This window comes from Hyperoodon ampullatus, assembly GCF_949752795.1.
Source record: "Hyperoodon ampullatus genome assembly, chromosome: 15".
Taxonomy (NCBI): Eukaryota; Metazoa; Chordata; class Mammalia; order Artiodactyla; family Ziphiidae; genus Hyperoodon; species Hyperoodon ampullatus.
Genome location: NC_136928.1, coordinates 22,784,475 through 22,800,414, shown reverse-complemented (window position 1 = coordinate 22,800,414; position 15,940 = coordinate 22,784,475). Strand labels below are relative to the sequence as shown.

The 15,940-nt window shown below is 46.5% G+C and overlaps 1 protein-coding gene across 1 annotated transcript in view; it reads left to right on the top strand.

Annotated features, from left to right (window-relative positions):
• Nucleotides 1–9,424: 9,424 nt before the first annotated feature.
• The window catches only part of TGFBRAP1 (transforming growth factor beta receptor associated protein 1), a gene marked incomplete at both ends in the record, with an annotated part of 28,298 nt that continues 21,782 nt past the window's right edge, over nucleotides 9,425–15,940 (top strand). The window contains one exon of the mRNA XM_079721429.1: nucleotides 9,425–10,112. Coding sequence (XP_079577555.1) covers nucleotides 9,425–10,112 — 688 coding nt within the window. The remainder of the gene's footprint in view (nucleotides 10,113–15,940) is intronic.

Genomic DNA, 15,940 nt, shown 5'->3' with positions numbered 1-15,940 from the left:
TGGTCATCCAGTGGTGTCCTGATTTTCAAAAGGGGGGAAAGTGGTCTTTGGTGCAGGTCAGTAAATGTGTTGTCGATTCCTGGCAGATTTCAGGACCCGGTCACTGAGCAGCCGGCTGTGAGAGCTGAGAGAAGCACAGGGGCAGCATGGGCTGCAGTCCCTCAGAACAACTGACGCCACAGAAACGTGTGTCCCGTGTAGATAAGATTACCGGGTTAGCGGAGAAACGTGTCCGCGTGTCACTCTGTATCTGAGGTTGAGCAAGGCAGTGCTGACTGCATTCCATTTGGGAAGAAGCGTTTATTTGTGACACAGGTTGTTTAGGGGGTGTGGGGAGAGGGCGAGGCGTTTGGCCACAGAGAAACGTAAGAAGGGAGGGTGAGGCGGGTCCTGGGGGCCCTCTTCTAGCCTCGGGATGGAAAGCGAGGACCTACTGCTGAGGGTCCCCCGGGAGGAGCCACAGGAGGACCCCACCTGTGGGCCTCACACCATGGTGCCCCCCGTGTCTGGGGTTGTCTGAGTTCTTTTCGGGAATCCGAAGTCACACTCGCCCCCTTTGGTCAACGCAGTAGGAAGAACATGGCCTTGGAGTCAGAAACAGAAATGGGGGCGAAGTCCCAGTTTCTTCACCTGCGGCTGTGTAGCCTCTGTGTCCGCAGTGACACCCGCCTCTCGGAGCGAAGCATCCGTCCAAACCCGGGGCCCAGGGCCGCAATCAGCTGGTGCTCATCCTTCATCCAGACTCAGAGCGGCCTTGCCCCCGGGGTGGGCAGTGTAGCGCAATGGTTAGGGGCCCGCTCCCCGTGGTCCTTCAGCCTGTGAGAGCTCCATCTCCCCCTGCGGAGTGGAGTGATGAGAGTGCTGGCCTGGTCGGCCACCGCGGTGAGCTGGAAGAGCCCACTTGATCCGGAGCCTGGCATGTGAGGAGCATCCCAGGGATTGTGGCTTCCCTAGGATACTGTTATCACTACCCTGTCCTCCACAGGAGCCAGAGAATAGCCCAGAGGGAGCGTGTCATCCACCCAGATTCAAGGAGGGGACAGGCCCAGAGGCTTTAAGTGACTTGCCAGGAATACACCCTCTGTCCACCTGAGTCCATCCCAGACTTTCCCGGCTCCCCTGGTCCAGCGTCTGCTCAGTCTTCTTCCTGGGTCCACGAGAAACTGGCCCCGAGCTTGCTTCTTAGCCTCCATGGGAGAGAGGCCAGGTGACCTGCGGTGTCGTGAGACCTGCTTTCCGGCCTCTCCACTCAGCTCCGTCCTCTGGGCCTCAGCTGTCTCTCCTGATCTTATGGGACCAACGTGATAACCTGTTGACGTGGGGTTGAAAACAGCCGGTGAAACTTGGGAGGCTGTGTATCTCCCCCCGGCCCTTTCCTGGAACATGAGAATGTGTGACAACTCTAATTCCCTTGTAGGTTTGATATTTTCAGACCTGATTTCAGTAGAACTGCTATTTTCAGTTTTCCCAAAGATTTCCCCCTTCTAGAGTATTGGTATCTCAGGTCTTTATAAATGTGTTTACCCAGGTTAATCGAGAAACTTCTTACGAGACATTTTTCTATGAAACTCTGTTGTTAAAATGGCAAAATAAAATTTTTTTTAAAGTTGCATTTGTAGAAATACTGTAAATGACAGGCAGATTCAAGGAATGCAAGCTCTCTTACAGCTAACGCCTGAACTTCTCTGACCAGTGGCGGGCTCTCCGAGGGTCCCTGCCATGCTCCCTGGGCCCACTTCTGAGACTCTGACCCCCAGTCAGGGTCTTTCTTTCTTTCTTTTTCAATTTCTTGGCCGCACCCTGCGGCATGCAGGATCTTAGTTCCCCAACCAGAGATCAAACCCATGCCCCCTGCGGTGGAAGCGTGGAGTCTTAACCACTGGACCACCAATGAAATCTATTTTCTGATGAATAGTTTCCATCCCTTGAAACGGTGCCCAGGGAGTGGTTTTTGCCCCCGATCCCTTTTGACAACTGGTGGGTTTGTAGAGTACCTCACATGCTTGCAGACGTAGACATGGCTTTCCAGCTCAAGTGCCTGAGGAATTCAAGGATTCAGAACTGAATGTAGCTTATAAAACAAGTGACTGATGTGGAATAATATGAATAGGTTAATGACTGTAACTTCTCTTTATAAGTAAGAGGAAAGGTTGGCCAAGTTTACATTTTTAAGGGTTTCGCATCTTGTGATCAGTTTGGAGTTTATCTTTTAGGCAGTGGCACACTTTCCGAAGCGCTTTAAAGGGGGTGATGATGTGATGTTTGAGATGTGAGGTCCATGGTCCTGCCCATCTTCCTGTGTTGGCTTAGAATCAGGCCTGGCTCTGGTCTAAACGTTAGAATGACCGTTTGATCTCTATTCATTTAGAAAGGACTATCAGAAAATTTTAAAAAATGTAAAATGGGACAATAGCAAATCTGCCTTTAGGTAAAGTGTCCTTTTTAAAAGGTAGGTAAGAATTAATCTTTAGCTGGTCCATAGGGAAGCACCTCCTGTGATAGGGCTGTGATACCCATTGATGGGTTTTTACCTCTAAAGTGATACATCTCTGATGCACATATGCTGCGTAGGGCTCTATAGAGTTTGTTTTATTTTAAAGTGTCGATGTAATCCTCAAATGTGTGATTCTTTGCAGACACACAGGGTGCCATGCCCATCTTAAGGCTGTTCTCATATTATGTGAATGTTCTGTGACAGGAGGTAACAGTGTCCTTTGGTTCAAGAAAAGTAATTGTTGGCGAGGATCCCATCTTAATAAACAGCACTTTGTCATAGCATTCTTTTAGCAGGATATATTTATTTCTGGTTCAGAGCGGGAGTCTATATGTATATATATATATATTTTTTCTTTGTTTAATCTTGTAACCTTGGGTCTACAAGTGTCCTTCTGCGTCTAGATAATCTTTCTACTTCAAACATTGCTTTTATTCCATGTTTATTCTTTCTGCTGTGACTTTTATCCGCAGCGTGGAGCATTTCCATTGCTCCAGGTTCTTGCAAATCCCCAAAGTCATAGGACTTCAGAGGTGTTGTCCGCTTGATGGGTATGCAGCGAAGTTTCCTTGTAGCTGCAATTTGCAATTCCAGGTGGTTCTGCAGGTTGATCACTCCTCCACGGCTGCTGGCCATTCACGTCTCCGCTTCTATGAGAAGCCGGATCACCTTTTGCCCGTTCTTCTGTGAGATTCGTGTTATTTTCTTCCTGTGCGAGTTCTCTGGACCATCTGGGCGTGTTTTCGTCAGACGCGTGAGGTCAGCGTCTTCTCCCCCATCCTCATGTTTCTTCATTTTAACTTTTCACTTTCTTGATGGTATCTCTTGAAGAACGTAGGTTTTACATTTTAACGTGAATAAATTTATCTTTCTCCCTAGGGCTTTGCTTTTTTATCTTATTTTAGAAGTTCTTCCCTACCTTAAGGTCATTAACATATTTTCCCCTATTTTCTTCTCAAAGTTTTAAAGTTATGCCTTCCAAACTTAAGAATCTTCATCCATCTGGAATAATTCTGATGTATGGTATAATGTAGGACTCTAGTTTATCTTTTTTCTTCTGTGTGGATATCCAGTTGCCCAGCACTGTTTATTGAGCATGTATGTGCTCTGTATACACCCTGTGATATACAGTAGCACCTCTGTCATATTTCTAGGTTCCGTATATGCATGGTCTGTTTCTGAGCCCTCGGGTATGTTCTCTTGGGTTCGTCCTGTACCAGCACCACATTATCCTAATAGCCATCACTTTATATTACATCTTATCTGTTGTCAAGTCCCCTTACCTTACCTTTTTCAGAAGTGTCTTGCTTTTTTTGGTCCTTCTCTGCATATGAATTTTATAGTCTTCTTGTTGAGTTATACACACACACACAGATACACACATATACACCTGTTACAATTTTATTGGAATTGCATTTTTTTCTCTGGGTCTTTTAGGGGCAAGTTTGCTTTTCATGGAAGCAGAATTTGCGTACAGTAAAATACACCGAACCTAAGTGCACAGTTGAGTGAATTTTGACAAACCCATACACCTGTGCAACCAATACCTCAAACAAGATGCAGGATATTTGTGTCACCCCAGAAAGTTCCCTTGTGTCACCCCTTTCTTTCCAAAGTAACCACCGTTCTGACTTCTATCACTATAGATGAGTGTTGCCTGCTTTTGAACTTCATATACATGCAGACACATATATGTGTATGGTTTCTTTCATTCCGTGTTTTTGAGATTCATCCATGCTGTTGGCTTTAGCCGTGGTTTATCCTTTTTATTTCCAAGTTGTATTTTGCTTTGTGAATACTCCACGTATGGGTACAAATGGGTAAAACTGAGCTGTTTCCTGTTTTGGGCTATTATGAATAAGGCTGCTATGCACATTCTTGTACAAGTCTTATTGTGGGTGTTGGCATGTATTCCGGAGAAATGGAAACATTTAAGAGCGGAACTGAGGGGTGACAGGATACATGCATGTTTAACTTTGTGAAAGACCACCAGACTTCCAAGGCAACAGCATCATATCCTCCTTCCAGCAAAGTATGAGGTTTCTAGTTGTCCTTTATCCTCATTAACATTTAGTGTTGTCAGTCTCTTTTTTTTTTTTTTTTTTTTTTTGCGGTACGTGGGCCTCTCACTGTTGTGGCCTCTCCCGTTGTGGAGCACAGGCTCCGACGCGCAGGCCCAGTGGCCATGGCTCACAGGCCTAGCCGCTCCGCGGCATGTGGGATCTTCCCGGACCGGGGCACGAACCTGTGTTCCCTGCATCGACAGGCAGACTCTCAACCACTGTGCCACCAGGGAAGCCCGGGAGTTAGGACTTTTTAACATATTTGGGGAGATATAATTCAACCCACAAGAGACGATAAGGGTCTTGTTCCTTCTTTTATGTGTTTTCTCTTTTAATCTTTAAATGTGCTCAGTTAACCTGGCAGATTTTATTACCTTAAACCAATATTGCATGCCAGCTTATTCATACTGTGTTCATAAACACACACACACACACACACATATGTGTATTGCTTGACTCAGTGTGCTAACATTTAATACTTTTGCATGTTATTTATAAGACTGATCTATGATTTTCCCTTTTCCTATATCCTTATCTGGTTTGGATATCAAAGTTATACTTTACACTGGCTTTATAAAATGAAGTAAGATACGTTCCTTCTTCTTTTTCATTCTCAGGAAAATGTATTGTGTAAAGTTGGAATTATGCGATTGCCAAAGGTCTGGTAGAACTGTTAGGAGATCCATCTGGACCTGGTGCTTATTTTATGGGACAGTGTCCGTGAAATCAGAGTATAGCCCGAGGTCTCGCATTGTGTAAATGCATCAGCTCTCCCAGGCTCGGCCAAGTGCTACGAAGAGAAGTAGGGCCTCTAGAAGCCTATACGGCTGTTGTAACAGTTCTTCAAGTAAAGAACACAGAAAAACATTTTTGAAGCTTATGGGTAATCTCAGAGTCTGCTGCCCAGCTCTCTGTGTAGCAGCAAGAAGGGACTTATTGAACTGAGGTTTCCTAGGAAACCTTTAGGGACCTAGGAAGTTGCCAACCCAACAGGTTCTTTTCACAGTGGCTTCAGGTGTAACTAAAAGATACTGTGTACATCTGTAGAAGAAAACTAGTATTTTTACATTAACATTTTCAAAGACACTCAGATTCTGATTATCACTAGTGGTGGTGTGTATATTCTTAATTTGGTGGAAAGTAATCACTAATATTTAAATTTTGACCCTTAGCACACATGTTGCTTTATACTGTTACTTGTGTAGTTTTCTATTATGTCCTTAATGAGATTGGGAGACTCTTGGGAAAGGCACAGTGTCTTGTAACTTTTTTTGCACACATACAGGTGCTTGTTGCATATGTAATGTTATCTTTTTTTATTGTCCATGCATGTATTAATATTTTTCCATTTTTTTCTCTAGGTATATATTTTGCAATTTTGAGAAAACTGAAATATTGATCTTTTAAATTACAGCCATGCTTTTAAGGTGCAGTTCCAAGAAAAAGTTAGTTTAAATATCAGATCAGTTTGCGATCACACGATAAAGTATGAATTGTACACTTTAGAGAAATTTTTAATCTCATTACCATGTTAAAACCTCTCTGAATTCAGACCCCAGTAAGTTGGACTTAATATAGGGAGGTACAGCCTAAAGTTTATCTTTCTGTGATTCATTATTTTATCCAGGTAAATTTATCATGTGACTAGATCATGGAGGAAATTTTCCTGCTGCTTAAAGGAATAAATCATTTTTAAGTATCAGAATGTTCAGTGTCAGCTTTCATTTACCTCCATGAATTCTGTTTTAGCAACTTTAGAGTTCATAATACACTATTGTTGACCTTCGTGCTGTGAATTGGCTCTCCAGGACTTACCTAGCACTAGATACACACTTGCACCCTTAGACAAAATCTCCCCAACATGCCCCCAGCACCTGGGAACCACCATTCTACTCTCTGTTTTCAGGAGTTCAGCTTTTTTAGACTCCACATGTAAGTGAGATCAGTCAGTGTTTGTCTCTCTGCCTTATCTCACTTAGCATAATGCCTTCAAGGTCCACGCATGCTGTTGTAAATGGCAGTATTTTGTTTTTCTCATGGCTGAATAATACTCCCTTGTATAGACGTATATGTGTGTATGTGTGCGTGTATGTGTGTCCATATATCTCACATCTTCTTTATCCATTCATCCATTGACAGACACTTAGGTGGTTTCCAAATCTTGGGTATTGTGAATAGTGCTGCAGTAAACATGGGAGTGCAGAGATCTCTTCAAACTTCTTTTTTCATTTCCTTTGGATATATACCGAGAAATGGAATTGCTGGATCATATGGCATTTCTATTGTTAATTTTTTGCGGAGCCTCCACGGTGTTTTCCATAGGGGCTACACCAGTTTTCCACCGACAGTATACAAGTGTTGTCTTATCTCCACATCCTCATCAATACTTGTTGTCTTCTTGATCATAGCCATTCTAACACATGTGAGGTGATATCTCATGGGGGTTTTGATTTGCATTTCCCTGATAATTAGTGTTGTTGAGCACCTTTTAGTGTACCTATTGGCCATTTGGATGTCTTCTTTGAAAAAAATGTCTATTTAGTTCCTCTGCACATTTTTAATTGGATTGTTTGGTTGTTATTGTTGTTATTATTATTGATTTGTATGAGTTCTTTATATATTTTGGGTATTAATCCCTTATCTGATATATGGTTTGCAAATATTTTCTCCCATTCTGTAGGTTGCCTTTTCATTTTGTTGATTATTTCTTTTGATGTGCAGAAGATTTTTAGTTTGATGTAGCCCCACTTGTTGACTTTTGCTTGTGTTGCTTGTGCTTTTGGTGTCATATTCAAAAAATTACTGCCAGTCCAAAGTCAAGGAGATTCTTCCCTATGTTTTGTTTCAGTTTTACGGTATCAGGTCTTATGTTTAAATCTTTAATCCATTTTGATTTAATTTTTGTGAGTGATGTGAGATGGTGTCCAATTTCATTTTTCTGCACGTGGTTATCCAGTTTTTCCAGCACCATTTGTTGAAGAAACTGTCCTTTCCCCATTGAGTATTCTTGGGTCCCTTGTCAAATATTAGGTGATTGTATAAGTGGAGGATTATTTCTAGGCTCTCTATTCTGTTTCATTGATCTGTGTGTCTATTTTTATGCCAGTACCATACTGTTTTAATTACTATAGCTTTGTATTATAGCTTGAAACCAGGAAGTTTGATGCCTCCAGCTGTGTTCTTCTTTTTCATGATTGCTTTGGCTATTTGGGTCTTTTGTGATTCCATACAAATTTTAGGATTATTTTTTCTATTTCTGTAAAAAATGCCACTGGAATTTTGATAGGGATTTTATTGGATCTATAGATGGTTTGGGGTAGTGAGTACCTTTTAACAATGTTAATTCTTCCAATCCATGAACATATTCCGTAGGTATCCTTCCATTTGTGTCCTCTTCAGTTTCTTTCATCAACATCTTGTAGCTTTCATTGTACAGGTCTTTCACTTCCAGCCTTTGCTGGAACGCATCAAAGAATTAGGGGTTTGGTCTCTTATGAGGCAATGCTTTTGGATACGGGAAGTGAGAAGAAGTCCAGCCAGCCTCCCTCTGACTTCATCAGGCCCTGCAGTTCTCTTTAGAGCCGCATAATCCCCCTCTCCTGCTTGAGGCTATCAGGGACTACTGGGCGTGAGTCTGCTTTCTGGCCACAGTGGAGACATCAGGCAAAAGCCGTCTTGCTCATTTCTGCTGCCTCTAACTTTGTGGAGTGTGAAACCAGAGTCCTTTCCGGAGGAAGAAGTAGAAAGCCCAGGGTTAGAGTGTGGGGCAGTCTGTCTTCCGGTGGAAGTAATCCATTAACTGACCTGTCAGTAACCTCACCAATCCACTAAGCACCTCAACTCACCACCTGCAAGACTTGGAGATTTGCAGCACATCTTTTCTTTTTTTTCTTTTTTTCTTTTTGGCCACGCCGTGTAGCATGTGGGGTCTTAGTTCCCCAGCCAGGGATCGAACCCATGTCCCCTGCAGTGGAAGCGTGGAGTCTTAACCGCTGGACCTCCAGGGAAGTCCCGAGGCACGTCTTTACTGCTCCACGTGAACAAGCTTCCTCTGGGAGCCAAATATGGTGCTGGGGCAACGTGCGTACCTCAGTGGGAAAAATGCAAGGGAATTTGGGGTGTGATTCCTGCCTCTGCATCTCCTACGAGATCTGAGGGGCAGGAATTAACACACACTATAGGTTGCTCCCCACCATTCACTTAGACACCGAGCCAAGTGGCTGGTGAGGCTCAGGGGACCATCAGTGAGGGTCACTTTTGCCTTTTTCTGAAGTGTTTTTGTTGCGTTGTCTGTGTGAACAGGTGTGCTTGTCTTCTACCCACAGGTGTGTTTCCCAGGGACAGTGTAAGGAGACTCCCTATAAATCTCAGCTCTTTTTTTGTTTTTTTTGTTTGTTTGTTTTTTGCGGTATGCGGGCCTCTCATTGTTGTGGCCTCTCCCGTTGCGGAGCACAGGCTCCGGACGTGCAGGCTCAGCAGCCATGGCTCACGGGCCCAGCTGCTCCGTGGCATGTGGAATCCTCCCAGACTGGGGCACGAACCCGTGTCCCCCGCATCGGCAGGCGGACTCTCAACCTCTGCGCCACCAGGGAAGCCCTCAGCTCTTTTGAGAATGAGCAGGGTGGCACGCACTTCATTAGAAGCACGCGTGTGCTCTCCTGCCAGGGTCTCTGTTTGCCTGGTGGGAGGAGACCAAGTGGGAAATCTTTTCTTTCCTTCGCTTTTTTCCAATAGTGTCGAATGATTTCCTTTCACTGAAATCAGAGCTGGCAATCAACGTATATTTATCGTGACCAGAAATGGTTCTGCTTAGTCCTCGTTCCTCTAACTTACCTTTCTTTTCCTCTCCTGCAGATCAGCCGCAGACATGATGAGCACCAAGGCCTTCACCCTGGTCCCCGCCGTCGAGCGGGATCAGCTGATGGGCGACAGGGAACGGGTGTCATTGGAGTGTGTGGAGTGCTGCGGCCGGAACCTGTACGTGGGCACCAGCGACTGCTTCGTGTACCACTTCCTGCTGGAGGAGAAGACCGTGCCTGGCGGGTCGGCCACGTTCACGGCCACCAAGCAGCTGCACAGACACCTGGGTTTCAAGAAGCCGGTGAATGAGCTGCGGGCGGCGTCGGCCCTCCACCGGCTGCTGGTGCTCTGTGACGGTTCCATCACCCTGGTCCACATGCTGAGCCTGGAGCCCGTGCCCTCGGGTGCCCGCATCAAGGGGGCCACGGCCTTCGCCTTGAATGAGAACCCGGTGAGCGGAGACCCCTTCTGCGTGGAGGTGTGCATCATCTCCGTCAAGCGCAGAACCATCCAGGTGTTCCTGGTGTACGAGGACCGCGTGCAGATCGTCAGGGAGGTGTCCACTCCGGAGCAGCCCCTGGCAGTGGCGGTGGATGGCCACTTCCTGTGCCTGGCCCTGACCACCCAGTACATCATCCTCAACTACAGCACGGGCGTCGCCCAGGACCTGTTTCCCTTCTGCAGCGAGGAGAAGCGGCCCATCGTCAAGAGGATAGGGAGACAGGAGTTCCTCCTGGCAGGCCCCGGCGGATTGGGTGAGCAGGATGCCAGGCGCCTTGGCTAACCTCGCCGACCTCTGCCCGGTCTCCTTGCGTTCCGTCCTTGAATTCACGCTGAGATCGGAGAGGGAGATTGTGGTTCTGAAAACTAGACACGTGCAAACAGAACTGCACGCCCAGTGCTTGCACAGTTTTCATTAGATTGTTTTGTGAGTGTGGGTTTAATGGAACAAAAATAGACCACTCTTAGAATCACATTTCCTTTGTGCTAAAGTAGAGCCTGAAGGTGGCTCTGGGGAGAGAATTCCACTAAGCGGCTAAGTCCACAAAGAAGAATCTGTAAGACTTCTCTATAAGACTTTCTCCTGTGGGTGGGTTTCCTAGCGGATTGTTTTTATTCTCCATTCTGAAAGGAGCTGAGGGAGCTCACTTAACAGGTGATTTCAAAGGTGGAGGCTCCAAGGGTATGTCCCTGATTTTCTCTCACTGCAGTTTTGTCCCACCAAAAAGCGTCTAGCAGCTAGCTCCTTAAAAGGGCTTTAGCTGTTTGGTGTGGCCTTCCTCATTCTCTGCACTGCCTCCTAAGAATCAGAGCTGGCAATGTCATCTGCGGTCATGGTCGTGGATGGTTCGTAGTGTGTGTGTCTGGGACAAGCAGGTGCTGAGACGAGTGAGTGTCCCTTAACACCCATAGTCTTTAACCTGTCTTCCTGTCCTCCTATAACTTTGTGATGCCCGTGGCTATGGATGAGTAGTGCCTGGATCCTTTAAGTCACAAGGGGCTGCCAAAGGGCAGCATTCTGTTGCTGTCCATTCCTCCTTCCTGTCGACCGGAACCTTCTGCACGAGAAGCTTCTCATTAACTTGGTTTGCCCCCAGGATCATCGTATAAGAAAGGCAGGAGAAGGGGGTTTTCGGAAAGATGACCCTTCTGTCTTCCCTAAGTGAAGTGTCACCATGAATCATGGATGTAAATGTTTGTGGTGTTTCGGTCCATCTGCCCTTGGGGGTGGTTTATTCAGGTGGACTGCAAGCCCCTTCCCCACGGCCCTGGAACTTTGGTATCTTCCTTGCCTTCTGCTGGGACAAGGTGTCCGGGGTCCCTCTGTACGTTTCCTGCCCTAGATCTGGTTTCCGCCATTTCTCCAAGGACCCCTAATGTTTAGAGACCACAGTCTGGGTGCTGGAGGTGCTTGGGGTCCATTGTTTCTAGGCCTCTTGGGTGGACAGAGCTGGGAAGTATGCATTATTTAAAGATAAAACCCATCATGAGAGCATATTGATGGAACAAGTTTGGGGCTACCGGGCCCTGACCCCGTCTTTCTGCGTGCCTGTGTCTCCTCCTGCCCACCCCCAAATCCTAGTAAATTCCCACCGTGACGTGGTTGTTCCTTTGATCTGCCCCACAGGACACAGAGCAGGACAGGACCGACACCACTGCGCCCGCCATGTAATCACCAGAAAACGTTTGATTGTAGTTCTTTTTGTCCTCAGGGTACGGGCCGTGTAACCCACTAGGAACGTGCGGTCACATTTCTGCATTTAAAGTCACTGGGAATCGTTCCCATCCCTGTGGCTCTGCCAACAACGGGATATTCAGTTAGATAGATGTGTTTCGTTTCACTTTTCATTTCTAGAAATTGCTTTCTCTTACTGTTTGTTTTCTTCTGTAAATATGTACAGGTTTCCACGTCAGATCCACACAGCAAGGTACATTCACCTACTCTTTCCTTCCCCCAGAGGTAACCTTTATTAGTGTTTGTCCTTTCACTTTCAAAGAAAAATTATAAATGAATATGTAGATATGTGTATCTCCCTCCTTCAGAGTTGCAGGCTGTCTCTCCCGTGTGGAGGGACCACCGTGCATCAGTCAGGCCCTGGTGGTGGGCACTGGGGTTTTTTCCAGTCCATGGTGTTAGTAGGAGCTTATCTGTTTGGATTTTTCCAGTGTGTCTGTGGGAAATCTTTCTAAAGATGGGGTTGCTGAGTCCACATGTAAATGCATGTGAATCTGGAGGGGGACACTGCCACCTCCCCACCCCGACAAAGGTGGTAGGTACCATTTTTTCTTCCCCTGGCGCCTGTTTCCCCTCAGCTTTGCCAGCAGCGTCCATATATTGTCAGACTTTTGTGTTTTTGCCCGTCTGGCACATGAGGAATGGTATCTCAGTGGTGTTAATCACATTTCTCCTTTTATGAGCAAGATGGAACATTTTTCAAGAATTTAAGAGCCATTTGCCTTTCTTTGGATGGGAATTATCCCTTCTCGCTAGCTGTTTACTTTAGCATTTGTTATATATTTGAGATACCAACTTGTCTGAGGCATGTTTCAAATATCTCCAGTTGTTACCCTGAAAAAGCGTTTCTTACACGTTTCTATATACTCAAATGTATTAACCTTTGTACTTTATTGCTTCTTTTTTGAGTCATAATCATTAGGGATGTTTCCCTCTCTCCCAGGTTGTAGACAGATTCACCCACATTTTCTGCTGGTACTTTTATGGTTTCATTTCTTATAGTGAAGAGTGAATTCGATTTCATCTTTGTCCGTATAGTTGTCTATTCTCCCCACACCTGATTCAGGAGTCTGTCTTTCCTCGCTGGTGGCGGTGGCTGCCTCTCAGGTACAGTCAGTTTCCTTATCCCGTTGGGCCTCACCTAATGGGCTTCCTGTTTTGTTCCGTTGGTCCGATTGCTTATTGATGAGCCAGAGCCTGCCTTAGCTGTAAAGGCTTTGTTGTGAAAACATTTGACTCCAGTATCCTTGTGTTGGTTTTAGTGTTCAGATTGAAGGGAAAAAAAAATGGTAGTCAGTCATGTTCAGGCCTCATTTTTCCTCAAACTTAATCTGTCTCAACTACCTGGCCATCATGGTAAATGAACCAACCTTCTTAATTGTTGTTCTGCTTGTAATAGGTGTGATTATAAGCAAATTGGAGCTCCCTTGTAAGCTCTGTAATACATCTCTATATGCAGGCTCTGTGTACAAGACAGTAAATCACCGCCATCATTAAAAGGCTTCAGAAATTAAGTTCAAGCAAATTACTATAATGAATGCATACGCACCATCAGACATACGAGCACTGTATGTTTTCATTTTGCCCACTGCCTTCCCCCCTGAAGATCACATGTGCCCACTCCCCTGTCATGAGAAATTGCTCTTAACTTTTTGCCTTAGTTTTTTTTTTTTTCTTCTCCTTTTTCCCTTTTTTTTGCGGTACGCGGGCCTCTCACCGCCGCGGCCTCTCCCGTTGCGGAGCACAGGCTCCGGACGCACAGGCTCAGCAGCCATGGCTTGTGGGCCCAGCCGCTCTGCGGCATGTGGGATCCTCCCGGACCGGGGCATGAACCCGTGTCCCCTGCATCGGCAGGCGGACTCTCAACCACTGCGCCACCAGGGAAGCCCCTGCCTTAGTTTTTGTTTTTGTTTTTTTTTGGTTTTTTGGCGGGGCCGCACAGCCTGTAGGATCTCAGTTCCCCGACCAGGGATTGAACCTGGGCCCCAGCAGTGAAAGCCCAGAATCCAAACCACGAGACCACCAGGGAACTCCCTGCTTTAGTTTAAACTGTACTATTTTAAGCAGTGCTTTGTTGAAAATTTCATAATACAATTGATTGTTGTGACTTTAAACTCTATCCTTGGATAATGCTTCTTGAAAAATGCAGATAATTCAGCTATTCCGTACCCCTCATGGTCCCCCTTCCCCCCCCAGCTCAGATAAGGGGGTCCACTGATATTTAAAGGGTGGAAACCGTCTAAATGGAAAAATAACCCAGTGGAAAACAATGGTTTTTAAAGGTGTACCATTTACAAACGCGGTACATTTGCAGGTTGACAGCACTTGTGCGCCTTTGACAATATAGAAACAATAGCGCGTGTCACCTGCTTTCAAGCATAGAATCAGTGGGTGTGTGTCCACAACGGTGCCCCTGTTCCTGAGTGGACCTGTGGCACCTTAACTCCGCCTGACCTGGACCCCTGGTTGCCAGTTACTGATCTGCTCTTTTATTCCAGTGAAATCCTCTGCTTTTCTTTTTGTGTAGAAGCCTCTGTTCTTGATCTCTGGTTTCTGCCCTTTTCATTGCAAGAACATTCATGTCTGGGCCTCTGTGCTGCACAGTCCCTGATCGGATGATGCCCGGCCTTAGCGGGTAAGTGCGGCGACCCTGATTTAATTCCAGGGCGAGGCTGGACAGCGTTTTGGTGTCCGTGCTCCCGTGAGAGCTGTGCTATCCAGAACATGGTTATTTGACCTGAAATTCACAGGCTCCTTGGGGTTGCTGTATGCGTGTCCCGTCACCAGGTTACATTTGCCAAATGTCTGGGTGCAGATGGTGTGCTTTTCCCTCCCTTCAGGCTCTCTCGCTGGCTGGTTCTAAATGCTTGGAAAATTCTAGAGAGTGCAAACCTCATTTCCTCCTGCAAAGCTCAAGCTTTGCACCTCGAGTTTCTCTCCCTCCACATGTTTCATGCTGTTTGAATACTTTGGCGATGCAGTCATGGGGTAATTCAGACCTTAGTTACGTCCTCTCTGTGACTGTACAGTATCAGAGATGCCAAAGTCCGTGCCTTCACTCTTGTGCCCTCTCCACCCCTGGCTCAGAACCCACTGCCCTGTCGGCCCCTCTTACTTGCTGGCGCTGAGCTTTCCGCGGTTTTCCACATTTCCACCGAACTCCTTGACTCCTCGTCTGCTCTGGAAAGAAGTAAGGAGCCCTCGCCAGCCTCAGAGGAACCTCCTCTCCCCATGGCCTGGCCTCCCCGCTGAGGATGCACTGGAGCTCCAGGCGCCCCTCCCAGAGGTCCATGCCCTGCCAGCCCTGCATCCTGACCCCGGCTTGGTCCCAGACTTGCCCGATTGTGTTGGTCCTGATTCTGATGGCACGCAGTGGCCTTAATGCTTGCTCCCTCCAAGCCAGGTGTCCAGTTCCCTGATTCGCCCTGGAAGTTACCCCTCCTCGGTCAGACCCCCCGGCTGGCCTGACTCAGGCCTCCTTCCTGGTGGCTGGCGGCCGCCTGGCCTCCCTCCTTCCTGGCTCCTGCCAGGCCAGCCTTCCTAAGGCCCCTGTAACCCTGTAACAAGTTCAGCCTGACTTTCCTGGTCAGCGTTTCCTGCTCTGCCCCGAACTTGAACTTGACTTTCTGACCCTCAGCATCCCAGGCAGGGTTTGCTCTCTTCCAGGGCCACATACCCACTTCCCTGCATCCTGGGGACCCTCGTGCTTCTTGCTGCAGGGGCCCCACTGGCCTCCTGTCATCCTCCTGTGTCTGCTTTTTATCTGGGAGGTAGTTACCAAGGCATCTCCCTGAACCCCTTCACTGCTGGGGAGCTCCCGGGTGCGGCTCAGGTCGGCTGCCGCTCTAAGCTGATGCTCAGCATGCTGCCTTACAGCTCTTTTTTTTGTTCTCATCTAATAAATGAGCTTTCTTTTCCGTTCGTGGTGGGTTCACCCGAAGTCACATACTCTTTCGGTGCATTATTCTCCGTTTTACACTATTCTTAAAAACACCCCAGTGACCATGGTGCTTGTCAATTGGCCATCGATTTAAAAGTAGAATCACCAGATTAACATGTCAGTGTATATTCAGTTCTGATAAAGAATTATTCTCCAGAAGTGTTCCTCATACCAAACCAACACTTGGTGCTGTTAGTCTGTAGCCTTTGGCCAATCTGATGGGTGTAAGTTGGTTTTTTACTTTTTTTTTTTTTTTTTAAATTTCTGTTTCCCTGGTTACTAAGGAATATGGGAATCTCTTCAGGAATTTAGTAGCCATTTGCATTTTGTTTTCTGTGAATTACTGATGCATATCCTTTGTTTTTCTCTTGAGTTGGTCGTTTTCGGAATGATTTTAAGAAACTTTT